Source organism: Sceloporus undulatus, chromosome 10 (assembly GCF_019175285.1).
Source record: "Sceloporus undulatus isolate JIND9_A2432 ecotype Alabama chromosome 10, SceUnd_v1.1, whole genome shotgun sequence".
Classification (NCBI taxonomy): domain Eukaryota; kingdom Metazoa; phylum Chordata; class Lepidosauria; order Squamata; family Phrynosomatidae; genus Sceloporus; species Sceloporus undulatus.
Window position 1 is genome coordinate 1,044,181 of NC_056531.1, and position 21,109 is coordinate 1,065,289.

The 21,109-nt window shown below is 47.5% G+C and overlaps 2 protein-coding genes and 1 long non-coding RNA gene across 4 annotated transcripts; 2 read left to right on the forward strand and 1 right to left on the reverse strand.

Annotated features, from left to right (window-relative positions):
* Positions 1 to 1,150: 1,150 nt before the first annotated feature.
* On the forward strand, positions 1,151 to 10,980 carry TMEM233 (transmembrane protein 233). Its single transcript, XM_042442149.1, has 3 exons — positions 1,151 to 1,557; positions 5,811 to 5,945; positions 9,145 to 10,980. Exons 1-3 carry the CDS (start codon positions 1,324 to 1,326, stop codon positions 9,154 to 9,156), a joined length of 381 nt encoding a protein of 126 aa, XP_042298083.1. The 5' UTR covers positions 1,151 to 1,323; the 3' UTR covers positions 9,157 to 10,980.
* Positions 10,981 to 11,068: 88 nt separating this feature from the next.
* LOC121916739 lies at positions 11,069 to 14,721 on the reverse strand. The gene is made up of 3 exons (XR_006100909.1): positions 12,385 to 14,721; positions 11,438 to 11,494; positions 11,069 to 11,312 (listed from the first exon to the last, which is right to left on the reverse strand). It is a non-coding gene; the product is annotated as an uncharacterized LOC121916739 (long non-coding RNA).
* A 148-nt stretch (positions 14,722 to 14,869) lies between these two features.
* Positions 14,870 to 20,366, forward strand: PRKAB1 (protein kinase AMP-activated non-catalytic subunit beta 1). Of its 2 annotated transcripts, none has more exons than XM_042441517.1 (8): positions 14,870 to 15,015; positions 15,518 to 15,689; positions 16,004 to 16,170; positions 17,065 to 17,158; positions 17,504 to 17,618; positions 18,308 to 18,441; positions 18,907 to 18,975; positions 19,192 to 20,366. In XM_042441517.1, exons 2-8 carry the CDS (start codon positions 15,531 to 15,533, stop codon positions 19,267 to 19,269), a joined length of 816 nt encoding a protein of 271 aa, XP_042297451.1. In that variant the 5' UTR covers positions 14,870 to 15,015; positions 15,518 to 15,530; the 3' UTR covers positions 19,270 to 20,366. The 2 variants fall into 2 exon arrangements, with proteins under 2 accessions (XP_042297451.1, XP_042297452.1); XM_042441518.1 differs by having other exon boundaries at positions 15,008 to 15,084.
* Positions 20,367 to 21,109: the final 743 nt, after the last annotated feature.

Sequence of the window (21,109 nt, forward strand, 5' to 3'; positions counted from 1 at the left end):
TGTCCTCCAGGGCTTTTTGGCTCCTCCCCCTCAGGCCCCGCAAAAGGTTTAGGGGCGGCACTTGGGCTCCTCCTGGCTTTGCCAGGGCCCTTGGGAGGAGAGGAAAGGGGGCTTGTTGGAGCGCGCCTGTGCACGCGCACAGCCCCCAAAAACGCCAGGCAGGAGAGCGCCACTTCTGCTCCTCCGGAAGCCTAGAGGAGAGCAAGGCTGGCGGCGCTCTCTCTCCCCAGCGTTTCTTGGGGGCTCCAACAAGGGCCCTTTTCTCTCCTGAACCCCCCCCCCCTTAACTACGTCCCTATGAGAGCTTCTCTTTTCCCACAATGCCCCTGCAGTGCCACCCTGCCGGGGCATTGTGGGTAATTGAAGCAACAGCTGGCATGCAGCCCCTGGCCATGGGGCTGATTCTTCTTCTTCTTCTTCCTCCCTTTATTTGTATGCCACTCTTTCCCCAGAGCTGGGCCCCCGCAGTGTCCTGGTGGGGCAACTCAAAGGCCTGCCTACTCCAATAGCCTTTCCCCAAAGCTGGGACTCAGAGCGACTGACAGGATGAAAAAGAGGGCCCTTAAAAGACGGAGAAGGACCCAAAGCAAGGCATCCCTACGAGGGGCCACTAGGGGCGAGAATGCTTGGTCTATGGGCCAGCATCCCCCAATGCTTCCCTATGGGCAAGTCTTTCCTGATGTCTCTCTATGGGCATTTAATTCTCCAGTCATTCTCCAAGGGTTGCCATAATTGTCCACTTTTACCAGGGACAAAATGTGGAACAAATTCAAGACCAAACTGTAGGACAACTGCAGACAAAACTCAGCCCAAAATGTAGGACATTGAAGAAAAATGGTGGACCTTAAATGTCCTACATTTTGAGCTGAGTTTTGTCCTGCAGTTGCCCTACAGTTTGGTCTTGAATTTGTCCTACATTTTGTCCCTGGTAAAAAAAACCCGACGGGGCTTCTCTGGGGGGAAGGAGGGCCATTTGCTGGAGCAGCAGCAGCAGCAGCAGCACTCACTTGGGCCAATGCTGCTGCTGCTGCTGCTGCTGCTGGGGCTGGGGCTCCCTTCCTTCCCGCCTCCAAGGCGGCCTCCTCCTCGTGGCGGCGGCGGCGGCGGCTGCCGGCCCAGGCTCCGCCTCCTGCTGCTGCTGCTGCTGCTGCCGCTGGGAATGGCTCCTCCTGAGGCGATTAAGCCGGCGGCGCCCTCACTCCCTCCTGGCTCTCCCTGGGCGAGGCTCGCGGCGGGAGCAGCAGCAGCAGCAGCGCTCTGTCGGCCCCTTTGGCCCGGGAAGGCGAGCCCCGAGCAGCCTCCCTCCCTCCCTTCGGGCTCCTCATGGAGGGCTCCTCCTCGCCGCCTCCCGCCTATTCGGACCTCAAGCCGGGCAAAGGCGGCGGGGGCGAGGGGGCCGAGCTGCGTCTGAACGGGGTCGAGGGCGGCGAGGCGGAGGCGGCGGAGGAGGATGATCCCCGGAGCCACGCGCCCAAGAACTACCTCTGGCTCAGCATCTTCTCCTGCTTCTGTCCCGCTTACCCCATCAACATCGTCGCCTTCGTCTACTCTGTCATGGTGAGCCCCCAGGAGGAAGAGGCCTCCACGCGGGACAAAGAACCCGCTGGGGCTCTTGTCTGGCTCCAGGCCCTGGGACTCTGGGAGCTCCGCTCCGCTCGGGACCCCACAACAAACTCCAACTCCCAGAATCCCATGCCCTGGAGCCAGACAAGAGCCAAAGTGGGGCCAAAGCGGGGGATCTCTCCCGTGGGGACGCAGCCCAACACGCAATGGGGGAAAGGGGACCAAAGCAAGGCATGCCCCCCCATAATGAATCTGCCCCCCACAGCCCCTTCTGCCCACCCCCTCGAAGGGGCACAGCCATGGGACCCCCAACTAAGGGTCCTCGCCCAGCCGCCCCTCAGGAAGCTTCAGTTTCTGGGATGGTGGGCTTCAGGGAGAAAGGGACTTTCCCTTCTGCGCACCCTTTCTAATGTCTAGCCTGACAGAGCCATGGGGGAAAGGGGGCCCAAAGGCATGGACCCCTACATTAGGATTTCGCCCCCCCCCCCCACTTCCCCCTCCCCCCCCCCCCCATTCCTCGCCTCTTGCCCCCTTCCCCCCAAGAGCTCCATAAGACACAATGCTTCAGCCTCCAAGGGGGGAACGGGGGCAAAAGGAGGGTATGGAGCCCCTAAGTAAGGCTTCTGCCCCACTCCCCCATGCAAAGCCTTTGCACCGAGACCTCTTCTCTTTGCTGAGTTCCCTGGCTCCCTTTGCCTGAATTCTTATTTCTAAACACTTCTGTCGGATGCCAGGAATTTGGGGACTGAGGGAAACTTTGGTTTTGGGAGCCCGAAATCTTATCCGGGACGCAATGTCCTCCTTTTGCCTCATCCCCCCCCCCGGGAAGGGTCTACTCTTCCTCCATGCCTTGCCTGGGGCTCCTCACAGAGAAGTACCTACCCCGGGCAGCTGTCCAACCCAGGAGAGACAGGGGCTTTAAACAGAAGTCAAGGCACCGGGAAACACGGCCAAGATCAAAATCCCAGCACTTAGCTTGAATCAGTGATTGAAAGAAGGGACCTCAAGGTCTACTACTACTACTACTACTACTACTACTGCTACTACTATATTTATTTATATCCCACCCTTTCCCCCAAACTGGGACTCAGGGCAGCTTAAAAAACAGTGCCCTTAAAAGCATGCAAAAAAGGGACACTAGACTAGAATTAAAGGGACTTTAAAACACAGTAGAAATAGTCCAGCCCCCCCCCCCCCCCCATGGGGTATTATTAGTTCACCAAATAAGGGACACTGTGCCTCCAAAAACCCACTCCTCTCCCCCAAGAAGGCATTGGAACATCACAGTCCCTAAGCCTAAACCTGGCACTCAAGTGATGGAACCTCTCCCCAGCCCACATTATGAGCAATTCGTCCCCCTAGCCCTGAGAATTCCCACTTGTTTGTAGATGTTCCTAAGCGTACATTGTAGCTCTGAGGGGAAAGCGGCTTCTTATAGTAATCCCTGCTAGTATTGGCACCAACAAGGAGAAAGAGGGATGTAGCCATGGGGAGGGGATGGAAGGAGGGCACTGCCCCATAAGAACGCTGTTCCCCCCATGACTTTTCCCCCCAGTCCCCAAATTTCCAGCGCCGCCGTAACTTAAAACATCGGCTGAGCATCTAGATATACAGTTCAAGCATTCCAAGAAAAGCGGCAGGCAAAGTGACCAAGGGAATGCAAACACAGGAGATGGGAGAGTTGGAGGTGGGAGCCATGTTCATAAAACATCGGAGCATATCTTTACGAAGGACAAGACGTTCCCACTTCTGTCTTCTCCCCGACTCTAGGTGGCCAACAGAACTTTAGATAAGCCATATGTGTGTTTGCTCACAAGCAGTCCAAAGAAGGGACTGAACACATGTGACGTCCAAGGCTTTCATGGCTGGCATCCGTCGTTTTTTGTGGGACTGTCGTGCTATGTGGCTGTGTTCCGGAAGAGTTTATTCCAGAGGTTTCGCCAGCAGTTGTGGCTGGCAGCTTCAGAGACTTCTCTGAAATGCCTTTTAAATGTAACATTAGGAGGCAAATAGAAAATATTAGTGATATTTAGTGATTATACCCCGCCACACACACAAATGCGCTTCCCACTTCCTGTGTAACTATAGAAATCTATGCTCAAAAGAACATGTACCTAATTATTTGCAGGGAACAACTTGACTTTGTACTTCCATGGTCTGTATTACCAGGATAAAAGAATGATGAACACATGCTGGGCACAACGCAATGGCCATGTTGGCCAGGAAGGATGGTGGGAGTTGTCCAACATATGGAGGGTACTGAACTGAGGAAAGGGGAGGTGTGTTGTTGTGTGCCTTCAGGTTGTTTCCAGTTCATGAAGACCTTAAGGTCAACCTGTCAAGGGATTCTTTCCCCTTTTCTTTTTTACCAAGCGCATGAGTAGTTGGGATTCCAAAGATTAGGAATGATTCTGGTTGTCGCTTTTACATTCATTATACCACCGGGCCATAAATGTAGTGGTTGAATATTCTTTGCAGTAAATGTAATGCTCTCTCATTATTGATTGCAAAAGTAGACGGCTGGGAAGGGTGTGTGCGCGCGCATGTGTGCCTGCAGAAACTGAGACACCGACCACAGTTCCAAGAGAGTCCATTTAGCAAACCTAATGGACTGTGGTGCATTACTTTGGCTATGAGATAAATGGAGAGATCTTTCAAGGCCCCAGGAGATCCAGAGAAGTTTGGTGTCTGCCAAAGAGCCCTGGGGCATGTTTGGTCTGTGGCGCGATGATGGAATGGAGACAAAAGGTATTTGCTAAGAAGAGTGGCTTTCCCCCCACTTCACCACACCCCTGTGGGGGAAACAAAAGCAGCTTTCAAACTACAAAGGTTGTTAAAGGATCCAGGAAGCTCTTAAAGACGTTCCTTGATATACTCTGTGGACAACTGAATGCACTACCCTCCCAAACTGATACTGAAAACTGGCACCATGGCTACTGTTTTCTGGCTGTGAGTGCTAAGGACGCACAAGAGCTGGAATTGCATGTTACTTTCAGCCAGGCTGCTGCAGAAGAGACGATGGAAATGGTCACTCTCCAGATGCTGGACTCTTTTCATTCTCATTGGCCCCAGTCAGTGTGGTGAGGAATAAGGACAGCTGAGGTCCAATAGCATCTGCACAGCCAAAGGCTCTCCATTCTTATGTTACAGGAGAGGTGGGCAAAGCCCGGCCCTGGGGCCACATGCAGCACCCCAAAGGTATTTTTGTGTCCCTCAACACCTTCAGAATTAACAGATTAGCCATGCACCACCTGCAATTTAATCTCTAGCTTCACTTAAATAAAAACGTGCATGCTGTCTAAGAAACCTGGGTATTTTACACAAAGCACGAGTTAGATATCTGAATTGCAACCAAACACATAATGTATATACTCATGTATATGTCTAGAAGTACTAGTCCTTTAGATCCTTTGTTACATGCCCCTACGTTTTACCCTCCACTCATCCACGGACCTATCCACGAAACTCAGAATAAAGGGCAGAGATACCCAGTTATGTTTTTGATTTAGCTGCATTACTTCTGAAAAAGCCTGGTCAGAAACCTGAGCTGCCAGCCACTTCTCAGGGCTTGGATTCAATTAACACTGTCTGAAATGGTGTCCTTTGTTCAGACTGGGTATGGAATACATTTGTCCCTGGTTATATTCTCTCTCAGTATAGATATTAATAAGAATCTCATTTCTGCAAGGCTGGTCTTCCTGGGTACATTGTATCCAAAACAGCATTGGTCATGCCCAAGACACAGGTGTCTGCATACTAAGAGGAAACCCAAGGATTGTGGAGGTACAAATAAAACATTTGGGGTGTAGATTCTCTGGGCAAAACTGCCAGAGGTGACAGAATGGGTGTGGGGGCTCTGAAAACATCCCATGGCCAACAAGATGTCAAGTTGAAGCAGGTGACAAACTGTCTCCACCCCGTGTGGCTATTCTCTCAGACTGAATGCTGAGCTTTTCATATTTCTCTAACAGGCACAGTTTTGTATCCATATTTCCCATTGGTTTGCAAAGGTATGAATGTTGAGTCATGCACATTTTTATAAAACATTCCTGGTGGTATGCACACTTTGACAAGTCTTGCAAATGTGCAGATTTCTGTGACAAGATGTGCTCCATTCCATTTTGAGCCTCGAGAGGTGAGAAATGGATATTCCTGTGCAGAAATTAAAAATCTAAATGCAAATTTCTTATGCATCTTGAAGGGTTTTTTTTAACAATGGTTCTAATCATTTTGCTTCCTTTCCACAGGCCTTAAACAGTTATACCCAAGGAGATATAGAAGGGTCAGAAAGACTGGGCCACATTGCAATGTTGGTTGCTATTGCATCTATTATCATTGGCCTTGTGATGATTGGAGTCCTTTGCCTAATCCATTTCACTACAGTAAGTAATCTTTGATTATTTCCAGTTTGTCTTTTTATTAACAGTGTAGGAGCCTGCCTGAAAGATGAAAGATGGTTACTGATCTCAGGTCATGACTGAGTGGGGATTTGAACCTAGGCTCATCCTGTCCCTGATATCTGCCATAGCATATCTGTGTCAGTATTTTGTAGGAGAGAAATCCTAGCCCTAATCCAACTGTTTTCTGGCTTTTTGCTTTAAGGTAAGGATGTAGAACATGTGGTTCTCCAAGTGTTGTTGGACTCCATCTTTCATTTGCCCCAGCCATGAATTCAGAAGTGGATTTTCTCTGCTTCTGCGCCCCTTAACTACCCTATTATTGCTCTTGCGTGTTACAGAGAAATGGGGTCTAACACAAGCTGGCTTTCAAATGGCTCACTTGTTCTCTTTCCTAACCGTCTGTGGCTAGGAGTACACAGTGAAGATCAGAGCAAAAAGTGAAATTAATGTTGCTTTTCCATTAAGAGGGCAAGGCTTCTTTCCTAGTGCAAAGCGCTGCTGAGAGGATGAACAAGCCTGCAAAGTCAACTCAAGATTTTCAAGGGCACTCATGTCACAGTGATAAACAGTTTTCTAGCAACATTGATATAGTCAGGCCAACAGAAGCTAAGGAGAATAGAGGCAAGAACTAGTTGTCATCCAAACACGCACAGTGAAGATTTTTTAGAGTATTGAGTATTTGGAGGTGCCCTCCCTGCTTTTCAGACCAAAGGTAAGCAGACAGGTCCCTGCTCCTGGGAGCTTACAGTTCAGAAATATGAGACAGGAAAGACAGCAAAAGATGAATAAGGATGGAACATGGCTTTTGAGGAAGGATCTGAATGTAGTACAAGACAAGGCTCTGTAATGCTGTTCTGGAAGATCATGTTATGTATAGTACCAAGTGTTGTGCTGCACCAAGGCCTGAACATTAAAAAAACACAATTGTTCCCTTCCTTGGCTCTGGAATCAACTTTGATGGAGGACAGTACGTATAAACGTATTAAGTCAATACATTCAAGCCAAGAAGGCGGTGGAGACTCAAACTGACTGGTTGGAATGATGGACCCTATGGATAAAGGGAGAGCTTTGGAAAGCTCCCTTTATGAACTGTAACTCTCAGAAGCTTCCAGCTGTGGCCATGCCGGCCGACTGAGAGATTCTGTGCTGTAATCCTCTGAAAAGAACTTTTCCAAGCCCCGGCAAAAGAGAGTATCCCCCTGAGATCATGCCTGGAAAACTGGCAACCGGAGCTCATGACCATTATTAGGATATAGACTCTGGAAGGAGAGTCAACATCACAAAAGGTGGAAGGAGGTGGATATAGTCAAAAGAAGGCCACATTAATATATTTAGAATAAAGATGGGAAATTGGGGGGGGGGGGGTTAACTTCAAATGGTTTGCAGTCCAGTTTTCATTCTCAGGATGCCCAAATTGAATAATGATGATGATGATGATAATAATAATAATAATAATCTAAACCAAAATAGCCAGTTCTTCCCCACTTGATCCTTTTCTTTACATACAGCTTTGGCAGGGGAGTCACGTGCTTTTATCCTCAACCCTTTTTTTATGCCCAAGCCCCACTCCCAAATTATTTTTTCCCTTGAGGAGAGGATTTCTTTTCCTTTTCATCATAACCAGACCTCCCAGGAAATGAAACACATTCAGATAAATAATTAGGTCTGCAAGCTTTAATAGGCTTAATTAAATTAATGAAGATTTGGTTGACTAATTGCTGGGGGAGGTCACTTTTAATTAGTAGAGACTGCAAATTGGGTGAAGGCTTTTTTGGGAACAGGAACAGAAGCAGAGAAGTGTCTTTTCCTCTGGTAATAATGAGTGACAGCTTTTGTGCATTGTGTTTATAATCTAGTCAGCAATCTAAAGTGAGGCATTTGGGACCAAGACTGGTAGGGAGCACAGTCAGAATAGTGGGATGACTCTGTTGGGAGGACGATGGAGTTTGCCCTGTGTTAGATGGCAGAACACCTTGTGCTACCCTTGTCTTCCATGATGAGGTAAAAACATCAGGTTTGACCAAGGAATCCTATGGCAATGACAGGTCCACCAGCTTGCCAACATATTCTGTAAACAGCGGGTGCAGATGCTGTCTAAAGTAATAATCTATTTGCAAAGGTGCCCATTGAGCAGTTATTATCAAAAGTAAGCACACAAGTGAGCCATGTTAATCCCAAGGCACTATCAGCACTCAAGTATCCTAGCTGGCTCTAAAATGTCCTTTTCACACAATCCTTTCAGTCGCCAGGCAAAACTGCTTTTAGCCTTCACTCCAGCAGGCAGGTTCTTGACCAAAAGCACATTCCAGATGTTTGAAACACGATGTTTCTTTGAATGACCAGTTGCCCATTAGTGTCCATTTCCCTCTGCCCACAACCAAGCTGTGATATGCCGACACCTGAAGTGAAGGTCGGTCTTCCCTAACAGGTCAGCGTGGTTTACAGCGGTATCATCTGACTGACAACAGCAGCATTTTCCTTAGCACCTCCCCTGGTTCGGAAAGCCCTTTCAGCCGGGAGAAACAGATCTGTCTTCTCATGAGTCATAGAAAATATTCTGTTCTGCAGCCAGTGAAATGAGGTCACACCAATGGAAGTGGTGGGATCACTTCACATTCTCTGCTAGGTTGGTTTTGCAGTTCTGTGATAACTTCACAGCCTGACTGTTCTTGGCAGAGAAAGAATCTGACCACCATGCCACCTTCTTCATTTTGGGTGATGTCAGAGGAACAAGTGTTGGGAGCTAGTCCACACTTTGGTGGCAGAAGGTTATGGACTAGCAGCTCTGGTAATGGCCAAGGGCTGTACTCAAATGCTCCTTCCATGTTAAAAGAGAAACAGTTTATGAAAACATTAAAAAAACCGAGCTAAGATCAAACCATTTCCTGACAATCAGAAATCTATTGATTTGTTTAGATTGCCTTGATGCATAATTCAGAGTTAATTGGCAGGGATATGACAACTGCCCCTGGGAACTTAATGCTTTTGACTCAAAAGTGCATTGAGCCACTAATGCAGTGGATTGTTTGTTTAATGGGAACAAGAACCATTAAATAATGTGTTTATTAGGACTTGAAGATGAATAATTAAAATAGGCAATTACATTTTTTCCTCTTTCCTGCTCTCTCACCCCATTTCCCTCACCTCTCTTTGAAAAATCATTATTTTTACGCTAATGCAGCATGCCATCTGAAAGCCAAGATTTGGACATAAAGAGTTATTGTCTTCAAACCTGTGGGAAAGGCACAAGGAGCCTCGACTGAAAAGAAAAAGAAATATGGATCCCGATGGTTTGATTTGAATCCTGTGAGTTTTGCCCAAAGCAAGATGCTGGTGAGCGGACTGTTAGTTATCGCTGGTTGCAGTGCTCTGCAGCAAGATGAGCACACACACACACACCAGTATGTCTTTAAAATGCCTTTATAGAGCAACATATCCTCTTCTCCCCATCCCCCAATACCTTGATAAGTTAAGAGGTGCCACCTCTGTCTGAAACACCCACCATGTATTGTTGGCATGTGCACGCATTCTAATGTCTCCCAGGCTGGAGGCATTTGCTGAACTTTCTGGATTGGCATGGATGCAAGAGCGGAGCCAGAACCTGTCGGACACGTCGGGTAGCCAGCCCTGCCATTGGCTAGAGTGAGCCAGTGGCCTCAAGTGACAAAGACTAAGAGATGGCTGCAAGGGGTTGGAAGACAAAGACATGTACTGTACCATGAGACCTGTTGTGCCTTCCCTTAGCTAGCCTGCTGACTTCAGATACGGGGAAGGATGGTGTTTCATCATCAAGATGCATGGAATGGGAGGAACGCCATCTTTTTCGTCTCAGACAAGGAAATGTCTTGGGCTCCCTTCAGTAAGCACACAAAAGAGTGCTTCTGTGGAACATACATGTGGACATCTTTAACCTTTAGCAGCATCACCACCACACTCCCTGGAGCTGACTTCTTATGCATGGGGTTCTGATTCTCTAGGGAAGTGGGGTGGGAGGGAAGCTGGCATTGAGAAATGTTATCTTTTAAGGCCATAGTTTGCCCAAGATCATGACTCTGTTTCCCATCAATGTACAGATTTGCCCTTTTCTCCTCCCTGCACTGATGTCCCCTCCAACTGTTCTCCACTCACTCCCAAAACAAGCCCCCTATTTTTCTTTTCCTCCTTGCAGGAAAGATTACTGGGCTCATTTTACAGCCACTCTAATGCATCAGTCTTTGGAATTGTGCCTCTGCTTATGTATTTGTGCTCGTTCTCTTGTCAATTGTAAAGGTGGCTTTGTTACCCATACTCTCTATGGTGGTTCATACAGAGAGCCAGGACCAGGTTAGTGTGGTGAACACGGGGCAGAGTGGCCAGTTGACCAGGAAGATGAAATGTAGCCTTATCTGCTTTTGTGCCTTTAGGGGTACTTTGGTTGGTAAAAGTCAGCCAACGGTGGAGTTTTTCACAGCTTGGAAATAAAACGTTATCACCTGCTAATGCTGTGTTTGCAATTGTGTGGCCCTGCAGATATTTGTTGGACTCCAAGCCCTAGCATTCCTCACCATTGGCTGTCCTGGCTGGGGCTCCTGGGAGTTGTAATCCGACGGTATTCATGGCCCCCACCTCTCTGCTAATGACGGTATCCAAAATGTTTTAAAGAGCACAGCTTAAGAATCCATGTTGAAAGGTGACAATCTTAGGGATGGCTGAAAACTGAGAATCTAAATTTAATCTGACACATCTTGACATTTTTGATGTGATATCCACACTATGTCCTGGAATGTGTGATCCTAGATGGAATGATCAGAATTATTGTGGTGGAGGGAGGTGGGAATATGGAAATTTGAAAAGATTCACCCCTTTGGCTATATTTTTAGGGGCAGTTACATGGTCACCATAAAATCATGAGGGGATCTGGGAGGTAGTAACAATAGCTGCCTGTGTCTGGTTGTAGTTTTTTAAAAAATGAAGTCATGTTTGACACGGAAAAACAACACACACAATAAACTTTGTATATTTCATTGTTCAAATAACATCACTGTTTCTGAGGGCTTCTTTGAAACACGGTGCATTTCTCCTCCAGCTTGTGGGACATGACTGAGCTGGAACATGCACAAAGAAGGGGACACCAAAATGGTCAAAACTTTGGATTATTGTCTGTCCAGGGGAAGCTAAAATAAGTGGCATTGTCACATTTTTATGTGAGTGCTGCTGTCATGCAAGCTGCACCTGCTGCGATTCCTTCTTCCACACAGCTCTGAAAGGGACAGGAGCCCTGGGCCTTTTGTTACTCAGTGCAGAATGACAATGGTAAAAATTCTGGATTCTACTTAAGCCAGACATCTATTTCCTTTTTTCCTTCCTTTTCTTTTTTCACATTATAATATAGAAAGAGGAAAGAAATACACAGGGTTGAATCCATACTCAGTGAACTTAAGAAATCAATGTGAAAAGTCAATCACAGCTAACCAGTTTTATATACGTTTACTTACATGTCTCATTCAGTTCAGTGGTGTTTCTTTCCAGATAAGTATGTGAAGCAGTGAAACCTAGATTAATTGAAATCCAGACATTACACAACAGGTCAAAATGAAAACAGAATATAAATGTTAAAAGCCGATCCCATAGGATTGAGAAAGGCAACAACAAAGTGTCAATTAACAGGGCTCTTGAACCGTAACTAGAGAAATTCTGTACTGAAAACTGTCAATTTTTGACCATTATCTTCAAGTGGTTTGAAGAAAATGTGAGTCATGTTTCCCTTTAATGTCCTTTCATTCTCTTTAATACCCTTTACTGTCACTTGGGAAAGCCAAGTTCTAACCGAGCTCTAATCAAAATTCCCTTTGATGACAATATTTTCCAATCAGAGTTAAATACTCCCTCATAAAAAGGAGGGGGAGAAAGAACGTAGAAGAAAATGGCTACAAAGACAGTTCCTTGTACATAGTAAACTAGCACCCCAAAGAGATGTTTTCTTAAACATTTTCTGTAAAGTGCTAGTTTATTAAATGTGGAAATTATTTGCGTTAGGGGTGGAATTGTGTGGCCTTCCAGATGTTAGACTTTGGCTCCAAGCATTTGTCACCATTGGCTATGGTAGTCAAGGATGATGGCCTTTGAAGTCCAACAATATCTTAAGGACTGCACCCCTTTGACGTGATCCTTTTCCCCTTCAGGCAGTTCCCAGGCTGTACTCTGCAGTGGCTTGCTAAATAAATAAATGGAAGCTTTCCAAAGTTCGAGCTGGCCACACATCTTAGAAAACGAAAAAGCATTTTCTGTCATCTCTGACACTGTTGGCATGCACATGTGAAAAAGTCAACTGCAGTGTGAATGTGCTAGAATCCTGCATGTAAACTGATTGAGAGACAGGTAGGGAAATGTATTTCGCTTATGGGGTTTTTGTCCACTGTGAACATTGTGCCTTCTTCTTTACCTTCATCCCCTCTCCAAAAGACATTCCTCCCTTGTACCATCCAAGAAAGCTCCTCACCCATTCTCTGTTCTCAGAAGCCCAGGTTCTGTTTTGCCACTTTACTGGCAGAGGCAGATGGACACCAAAATTGCTGCCCTCAGCTCTTGGATCGAATTAGCATCCTTCAGGTCTCTCGGACAGCTGAGTTCTGCAAAAGAGCAATGCATGTGTAATCCTGATATGTAACCCTAGAGCAAGGCTGCTAAATATAAGGGATAAGAACCCAGCAGAAATTTAGGCAAGAGGCTACAAGCATTCGCCTCCATTGACCATGCTGCAAATGATCATCCACGAGACAAATGACAGGATCTTTCTCTCTTGGACAGGGGCCCAAACTGGATCAGAGCCATAGTGGGACCACACCAACACCAGCGCTGGAATCCTGTTGACACTAATGCTCGCACTTTCCCCACAATCACACTGCAGCAGTCAAGGAAAGGAGACAACAGCTAAAATCCTATATGGCAAAGCATAGCACAAAAGCTCCACAGATGGAGCTGAACTACGTCTCTCCTCTCAACACCTCCCCACCTGGACTCATGGTTTAGCTACTAGGGCTCCCCCTGTGGCCATTCAATGGCTGACAGAGCTAGAGTTACCAAGAGATCCGCCGGAGTTACCAAGTCATCCAGTATTTCAGGTTTAGGACGATTCCCTGACATTTCAGCACCAAAACCTGAGATCCAGGGATGACCTCTGAATGGTTTTAGAGGGGGCTGGGATCTGGTGCACATTATACGGTGAGAATCCATGGAGAAAAGCCATCCAGTGTGGAACTAGCAAAATTCATCCTGCTAAGGCTCTCCATTTCTGCTCTTCAAAAACCATGGCCAGCATTCTATATCAGCGACTTAGTTAAGTATATTGAACTAAGTAACCTCACCCATGCCATGTATACACTTAAGTATACAGCATTCTGATTCTGTATCAGTCCTCTGTATCAGCTGCCTAGTTAAGGATACAGTACTTAAGTAAACGGGTGATACTGGCCTGTGTTTTTATACCTCATGACCGCAAGGAAATGTGTGAAGCGCATAGGAAAAATACCTGGTGGAATCTCAGAAGGCAAGGTGGCTGAATAAGATTTAGTGGGGTTTTCAGACTGTGTTCTAGAAGAGTTTCTTCCTGACATTTCGCCAGCATCTGTGGCTGGCATCTTCAGAAAAGATTGGCAAAATGTCAGGAATAAACTCTTCCAGAACACAGCCACACAGCTCGAAAAACCCACAAAAAATGATGGACGCCGGCTGTGAAAGCCTTCAACTTCACTCCCCACCAACACTCCAGAGCGTTGACACTCCAGAGTGAAGGCCCCTTGCTTGCGGTTGATCCTCCCAGCTCCTGCCTTTCCAAAGGCTCTTGCTCCCTGAAGAGGGAGGCCCATCTGTCCAACTTGCGTCGCTTCTTCGGAAGTCTCTAATTATAGTTCAGGGTGGCTTGGGGCCAAATGCCATTGCCAAGGGAAGCAGCTCTGCTCTGGAAGACTGTTGACGTCTTCCCCTTCCGCCTCCCACACTGCTTGCAGGAGGTTGGGTGCGAAATCTCCTCCGGATGCAGAGGAAGACGTTAAAGCCAGTCCACCCGAGGAATGTCTCCAATTGAAAAAGCTCTGAGCCTCCCAGGACTTCCCAAGAGGTCAGGTTGCAGCACAGGTGCAGCAGGCTCTTGCAAGGGCTGTCCAATTTTGACCCCTGCCAGAGGCCCACGGCCTGGCATCGCCTTTCCTTGCCCCTTTATCTGGGGTCTATCTTGCCTTGCAAGATGGGATTCGAGGTGGCTGACACCATAGCTTGAAACCAATGAGTAAGATTCTCACCATACCAATGGCACAAAGTTGAACACAAACCAGTTTGTGGTGGGTTTTTGGGGCTACGTGGCCATGCTCTAGCACAGTGGTTCTCAACCTTCCTAATGCCCTGACCCTCAAATACAGTTCCTCATGTTGTGGTGACCACCAACCATCAAACTGTGGTGTCTTAGGTGACCCTGGTGAAAGGGCTGCTTGGCCCCCAAAGGGCTTGTGACCCACAGGCTGAGAACCACTGTTCTAAAAGAGCCACCAAAAAAAGTGATGGATGCCAGCCACAAAAGCCTTTGGCCAAGCAATTTGGTGTGGCTCTCCAGGGCTGAGGAGGTCTCTCAGAATGGTAGCCCAGCTCTCCAAGCAGGCTGCCACCTCAGGTTGGCAAGAGGGTTGCCCTGGACCACCTCTGAGGCTGAGGGAGCCAGACTTGCTTGGAACTTGGGCTCTCAAGAACCGTCCCTAAAGGCAGAGAGAGTCCCTCTGGGCATGGACAGAGTTCCTTTCTCTCCGCCCTCCCTGCCCTTGGCTTAGCCTCCCCACTTATTTGGGAGGCCTGAGGAAGGGCGACGCTGAGGGGAGCCCGCCACCTCAGAAACGCGCCTGCGCAGTCGGCGCTGACGCCAGCACTTGATTGCTGGCACGCTGAGGCGAGCCCGCCGCCTGGGAAGTGCGCGTGCGCAGACGGGGGCTAGCTGTTTCGCGGCGCCGCAGGGAGGGCTTCGCCGGAAGCGGAAGCGGCTCCAAGCAGCGTTCGGAGCTAAGGCGGAAGCGGCGGTTGGTGGGGACAGGTAAGTCGGTCAGTGGCGCGGCGGGAGAGGAGAAGGAAGGAAGGAGCCTCTGCTGGCGCTTGCTTCGAGGCAAGGCAGGGCGGCCTTCTTCCCTCAGGGCCGAGGGCAGGGGGCTGCTCCTGGGAAGGGCTGGCATGCCAGGGCCCTGGGAGGGTCGGAGGCTGGGCGAAGGAAAGAAGGGGAGCAAGGGCAGCCAAGGCGGGGCCCTTTTTGTCCTGCCTCTGGGAAGACCACGACACACTACAGTGCCTAGAAAGCCATAGCATGGACCCAAGGCGGTTAAAGCGGCCTCAAACCGGGTTCTTCCTGCTGTGTGGACGCCTGAAATGTCATTTGCTGATTGGCCTTCTCCTGGGCTCAGGGTTGAGGCAGCCCTCCCTCCACCTGCCTTTCCCCTTTTTCAGCGCTTCCTAGATTCGAGGTCTGTGAGCAAAGCTATGTTGGCTTTGGGGCACCTGCTTGTTGTGGCCTTGAATTGATTTGTGGCTTCCTTTCCGTCCAGGCCCTGAAGAGCAATGGGGAACACCAGCAGCGAGCGCGGAGGAGTGGAGCGCCAGGGTGGCCACAAGACCCCGCGCCGAGACAGCGCCGGGGGAGCCAAGGAAGGGGACAGGCCCAAGATCCTGATGGACAGCCCCGAAGATGCCGACTTGTTCCATTCAGAGGAAATGAAGGTAGAGAGAGAGGCTGTTGAGTTCCCTGGGGAGACCCAGCCAAAAGGTCTCTGCTTTTCTCCTGAAGCGGCCAGGCTGGGGAAGACAGTGACGGGGTGCAGGTTTCACAACTCTTGAAAGGTCCAGTTTTAAGGGACATCTGTTCAGGGATCCCACCGCCGACAGCATTTTGGGGAAAACATGATTGGATTCCTGTTTGGGTAGCTGGGATTTAACCTTGGCTGGTGGTTGAGTTCAAGGGACAAACTGTCATAGAGCAAAAGGGTTGGCTGGTGACAACAAAAAGCCAGAATCTCCTCTGCTGTTGTTTCTAGGCTTCTTTGGAGAAAGAAGAATTCCTGGCTTGGCAGCACGATGTGGAGGTGAAGGATAAAGCCCCTACCCAAGCTCGGCCCACTGTCTTTCGCTGGACTGGAGGAGGGAAAGAAGTCTATCTATCAGGCTCTTTTAATAACTGGAGTAAAATTCCACTTACAAGGAGGTAAGCCTCTTGACAGCAGAGTCTATGTTTGCTTCATGCACCATCTGACCAGTTACAGTATCATGGCTTAGATCCTGCGTTAGAGGTTATGATGTGTAACTTCATGATGATGTAGCTACACCTCTGACATGATACACAACCTTTATAATGCATTGTGGCACTGTGCATGTCATCCTATTGCACAACCAGGCCCCTTGCCCAACACATAGCTTAAATACCTGATGCAGATATATGCCACAGTAGCACCTCACAACCCCACACAGAATAGTGTGTTGTACAACATGTGTCAGTGACTTGGTGCCATCATACAATGAAAAATACAGGGTGCAGAACCACAGCGTACAAGGCACAGCTGAATATGCCATCTGCGCAATTCCATTTCCACCTTATCAGCAGAATACTTCTGTTGCACAATGTTGACTATTTGGCTTTGCATGCATAGCATGATTTACGTGTATATCACTAAGTGAATTCTGGCCAAATGTAGTACTGGGCATAGTACTTCTTCAAAGAACCTTGGCTCAATTATATTTGCAAAGACAATTTTCCCTTGGTCAGACCTGGCTTACCTTGTTGCGTTTTCAAAAACCTGCCCTTCATCCAAGGAGCTCAGTCCCTCCCTCTTTATGCTCACAACCCCCTTGTGAGGTATGGTCAGCTGAGAGAAAGTAGCAGGACCTAAGTTATTTAGTGAGTGGAGATTTGAACCTGGGTCTCCCTAATCACAGGCCGGTGCTCTATCCATTGCACGGCACAGGCTCCTTTGGTTAGTGGTCCTTGCAGGAAGAGCTGGGGATTTCTCTACATCCTGGCCTTCCTTCCAGTTTGGGAGACGATCCTCTTTTTAAGATAAAGGATAAATGGAGTGAGTTTCTCTCTCTGTTTTTTTCACAGTCACAATAATTTTGTAGCAATCCTTGATCTTCCAGAAGGTGAACACCAATACAAGTTCTATGTGGATGGTCACTGGACACACGATCCTTCAGAGGTAAAGTCTGTAGTCAGAATGCTGACTGGGGCTGGTTACAGGGAACAGATAATGCCCCTGTCAAAACAGCATCACTGGCTACCAGTTCATTTCAGTCATAATTCCAAGTGCTGGTTATGACCTTTAAAGCCTACATGGCTTAGGCCCACCCTATTGGAAAGATCTGTCTCATATGAATGTGCCTGATCTTTAAGATCCATGGCTTTGTCCATCTGAGAGAATAAACTTTGAAATTCCAAAATGTTAAGATGTGACCCCTGTGCTGATGATGGGATGGTCTGAAGTGAGCAGAGCTGTGCTGGATCAGAGCCCGAGTTGTGAGCTTCCTATCGGTTTTCTTCCCAGCCTGTAGTAACCAGCCAGTTGGGGACAGTCAACAATGTTATTCAGGTGAAGAAAACAGATTTTGAAGTCTTTGATGCTTTAATGGTCGACTCTCAAAAGTGCTCAGACATGTCTGGTGAGTATCTGAAGTTGTCAAAGGGGATAAGATGGCTGTTGGATTCCATACCTTTTTGTCCATCTCAGTGGATGTGGGACCGGGTGATAACGTGAGAGCACAGTCCTGCTTCTTGCAGAAGTGAACTTGCTGAACACTGCTGTTCCTGAAGGAGAACTCCACTCCAGTTCCTTGGCTCCTTTCCTTCCTCTGCTGCTGCAACAGCCTCCACGTTCAGGAGACATGGCAGCCAGTCTCTGGCCCAGGGAATGGTGCAGGATTCTCTGGAGGTTCCAGTTGCCTGTGATTTCTAGTGGAAGAATACCTAGAGGGTGTCTCTCATTTTTGTCTTGGGATTGCCAGGAGGGGCTTAATGGTTAAATTGTGCTGGTGAGATGGAAAGTCTTTTGCAGCTTCTATTTGGTTACTCACCCTCGCTGAACAAGACTGATGTGTTCTTGCTTTTTTTCCCTTTAAGTCTCCTTCCAATTCCCTTGCAATTTCTTTTCCTATCTGGAGCAGGGGTGGACAACTTGTAACTCCACAGATACTCCCAGAGTAATTGCCAGGCCTTGCCTATAGACCACCAGCTCAAACCTTCTGGAAATTAAGAAAGACAGCCCAAATGGGAAATAATGAATAGTTGTCAACTGCTGGGGCCAGTTTAACCATCTTAACTCTCTTCTTCCCTACCCAATCCAACCTGGCAGAGCTGTCAAGTTCACCCCCTGGACCCTACCACCAGGACCCCTACATCTGTAAGCCAGAGGAGCGGTTCAAATCTCCCCCCATTCTTCCTCCACATCTGCTGCAGGTTATTCTAAACAAAGACACTGGGATTTCGGTAAGTAGAGGGCTCAGTTCCTTAAGAATAGATGAAAGGTCCAGTCAGACTTACAGGGTCAGTTGGTACGGTACTCTCCCCAAATAATTTTGTCTCTTTCTTCATGAGGAGCCACCTGTTTGAAAGCCTGTATGCGGATGCGGTTCTCCTGCGACTTCCTCTTTGTTCTGGGGCAGCACGTGTTTTTTCAAGGGATGTTCCCACTTGAAAATGGAGGGAGGACATTGCACTGGCAGGGAACGTTCATAGATATGAACCCTCAAGTATGAGGGTTTCATAACATCTTTACCAGTAGATGGTTTATTAAGAGCTAGCTGGGGGGGTAATCTTGCACATATCTAGTAGATGTATGAGAGATAAGTGACCTGTTGTGAACTTAATGGCTTGGAGATCTTGAACTCAGAACTCTTAAATAAATAGTTGGCTTTATCTAGCTTCTTTCCCCCCCATTTTCCTTATCCTTAGTGTGATCCAGCTCTGCTTCCAGAGCCTAACCATGTCATGCTGAATCACCTCTATGCGCTCTCCATTAAGGTAAGAGGCACTCTGTGCTTTTGCCTATCCATCACAGGTAGCAAAATTGGTTTTCTGCTTGTTTTGGACTTCAGCTCCCAGATGTGCTAGCAGCATGACTCTTGCTAAAGGATTATGGGAGTAAAAACTTAAAACTGCTGGACAACTTGAAGTTTACTACCACCACACCTTTGTAGTTTTGTCTTTTGATTTGTCTCCTTTCCCGCTCTTTCTTAGGATGGGGTGATGGTGCTCAGTGCCACCCACCGTTACAAGAAAAAATATGTGACCACCTTGCTGTACAAGCCCATATGAACTGTGAGTGGGTACCCTGACTGCTAGAGCACCAGAGGCAAGAGCTCCAAAGTGTGACCTCACTGTCAAAATCAGTTAAACCAAAAAAAGAGGCCAATTTGTTGAATAGCCCTGTGTGCACGTTGCTCTCTTTCTCTTCGCCTGTCTCCTGCTATGGATTTTCTTCAGCCCAACAAGCAGGTATACATGGTGAAAATCTGAGGATTGCCCTGCAATCCTTGCCTGTTAAAAAAAGAACCCAAAACCTGAGACAAAAGGGTTGCAGAGTACATTTAGCCTAGTGTTTGGGTTTTTTTGTCCTCAATTTAAATAGGCTACCAAGAATAGACCTGTATATATCAGGTCCCCAAAGGAGCTGGGCTTTTTCTGTGCTAACAGATGTAAAGGGAGCCACTTCTTGAGGTTTTTTTTTTTTTTTGGGTGGGGAGGGCTTACCTATATTGCTTGGCTTTTCTTCCTCCTATTTTCCCCTCTGGCAGTAGTGGCCTCTAGACTCCCTGAGTGTAGGCAAAAGACAAGCTTTTGGTACCATGAACAATCCTGTGCAGCAGCCTGGTAAAACTTACTTTGCTATAACTGGGCTGATTTAGGTGGGAATTAACTGGTCAGCAGCAAAAAAATTCAAGGGGGTGGGGGAATCAGGGCTTACTGTCAGTCTTTGGGCCCAAACCTAGTGAGTCCTACAAGTCTTGTCCTCTTCCACCATCATGCTCTGGAAAATAGGTTTTATGTAAAGTATTTCTCCTAAATGGCAAGAACTGTGGGGTCTTCCCTTGCAACAGTGTTCAGGACAAAGGAATGAGTCCAGCAGTGGTACAATGACAGGGTGGAAAGCTGTTTGTTTTCTTTGAATGCTGATGTCAGTTGTCAATGCACTGAGAAAATACACTCCCAAGTCTCCTCAGGAGCCAGCTTGTGCCTTTTTGCCAGAGCTTGGCAAAGTGACCTTTGGGAACTGAAGCTCCCAGAATTGCCCAGCCATCATGCCAACTGAGGAATTCAGGGACTTAGTAATCCGAAAAAGCAACATTTCCAAACACTGCTTTTGCCAATCGAGCCGGTGTGGTTTTGCGACGCCTTCTGATTCCTTAGTAATCTTTTGAAGCCTTCAGGTAGCTCTGTTGCTTGGAGTAGCTAGACAGCCTCCCGAGTGCTGTCGGGAACAATATTCCACATCTACTTTATCTATTATTGATCCTCTTCAGACATGTTTTTAAAAAATAAATAAATAAATATATAGAGTGAATGAGGCATGTTTCCTTTGCATCTGCTAGTGTCAAAAATAGATGAAACCACTTTCCCAAATGATTAGTATGTACTAACTCTGCAATGGGACCCTTCTGTGGTGCTATACAGTTTGAAAGAAACTGAATGGTTCTAGTAAGGTGAGAGCCAGGTTCTCCAGATCCGAGAGAGTGCCTAAGTCAGCCAAGCAAAATCCAGGGCCAAAGGTAACTCCAGCTGGTTTAATAAGTCTACTGTAGTCAGGACTAACAATCAACCCATTGTTCGGCTATTACAGAAAAGGACACATTTTGTACTAAAGGATCACTGGAATTGGTTATGTGCCTTGAAGTAATTTCCCACTTTACAGTAACCCTATCACAGGGTTTTCTTTTCCAAGCCGGATTTCAAACACCAATGCTCGAACTGCTACACCATGTTGCTTCGTTTTCAACCCCTTTTCTAATTATCATAACCAGTGTTACTGTGCGTAGAACTAAAATTTGTGTGAGCTACCCACTGAAATAAGATGCCCTTGCAACTTGGGGTTGGAAGAAAGAAGAACTATACTTGTTTGGCCTACACTGCTTCCAGCATGTCCTAGTCCAAATTCACT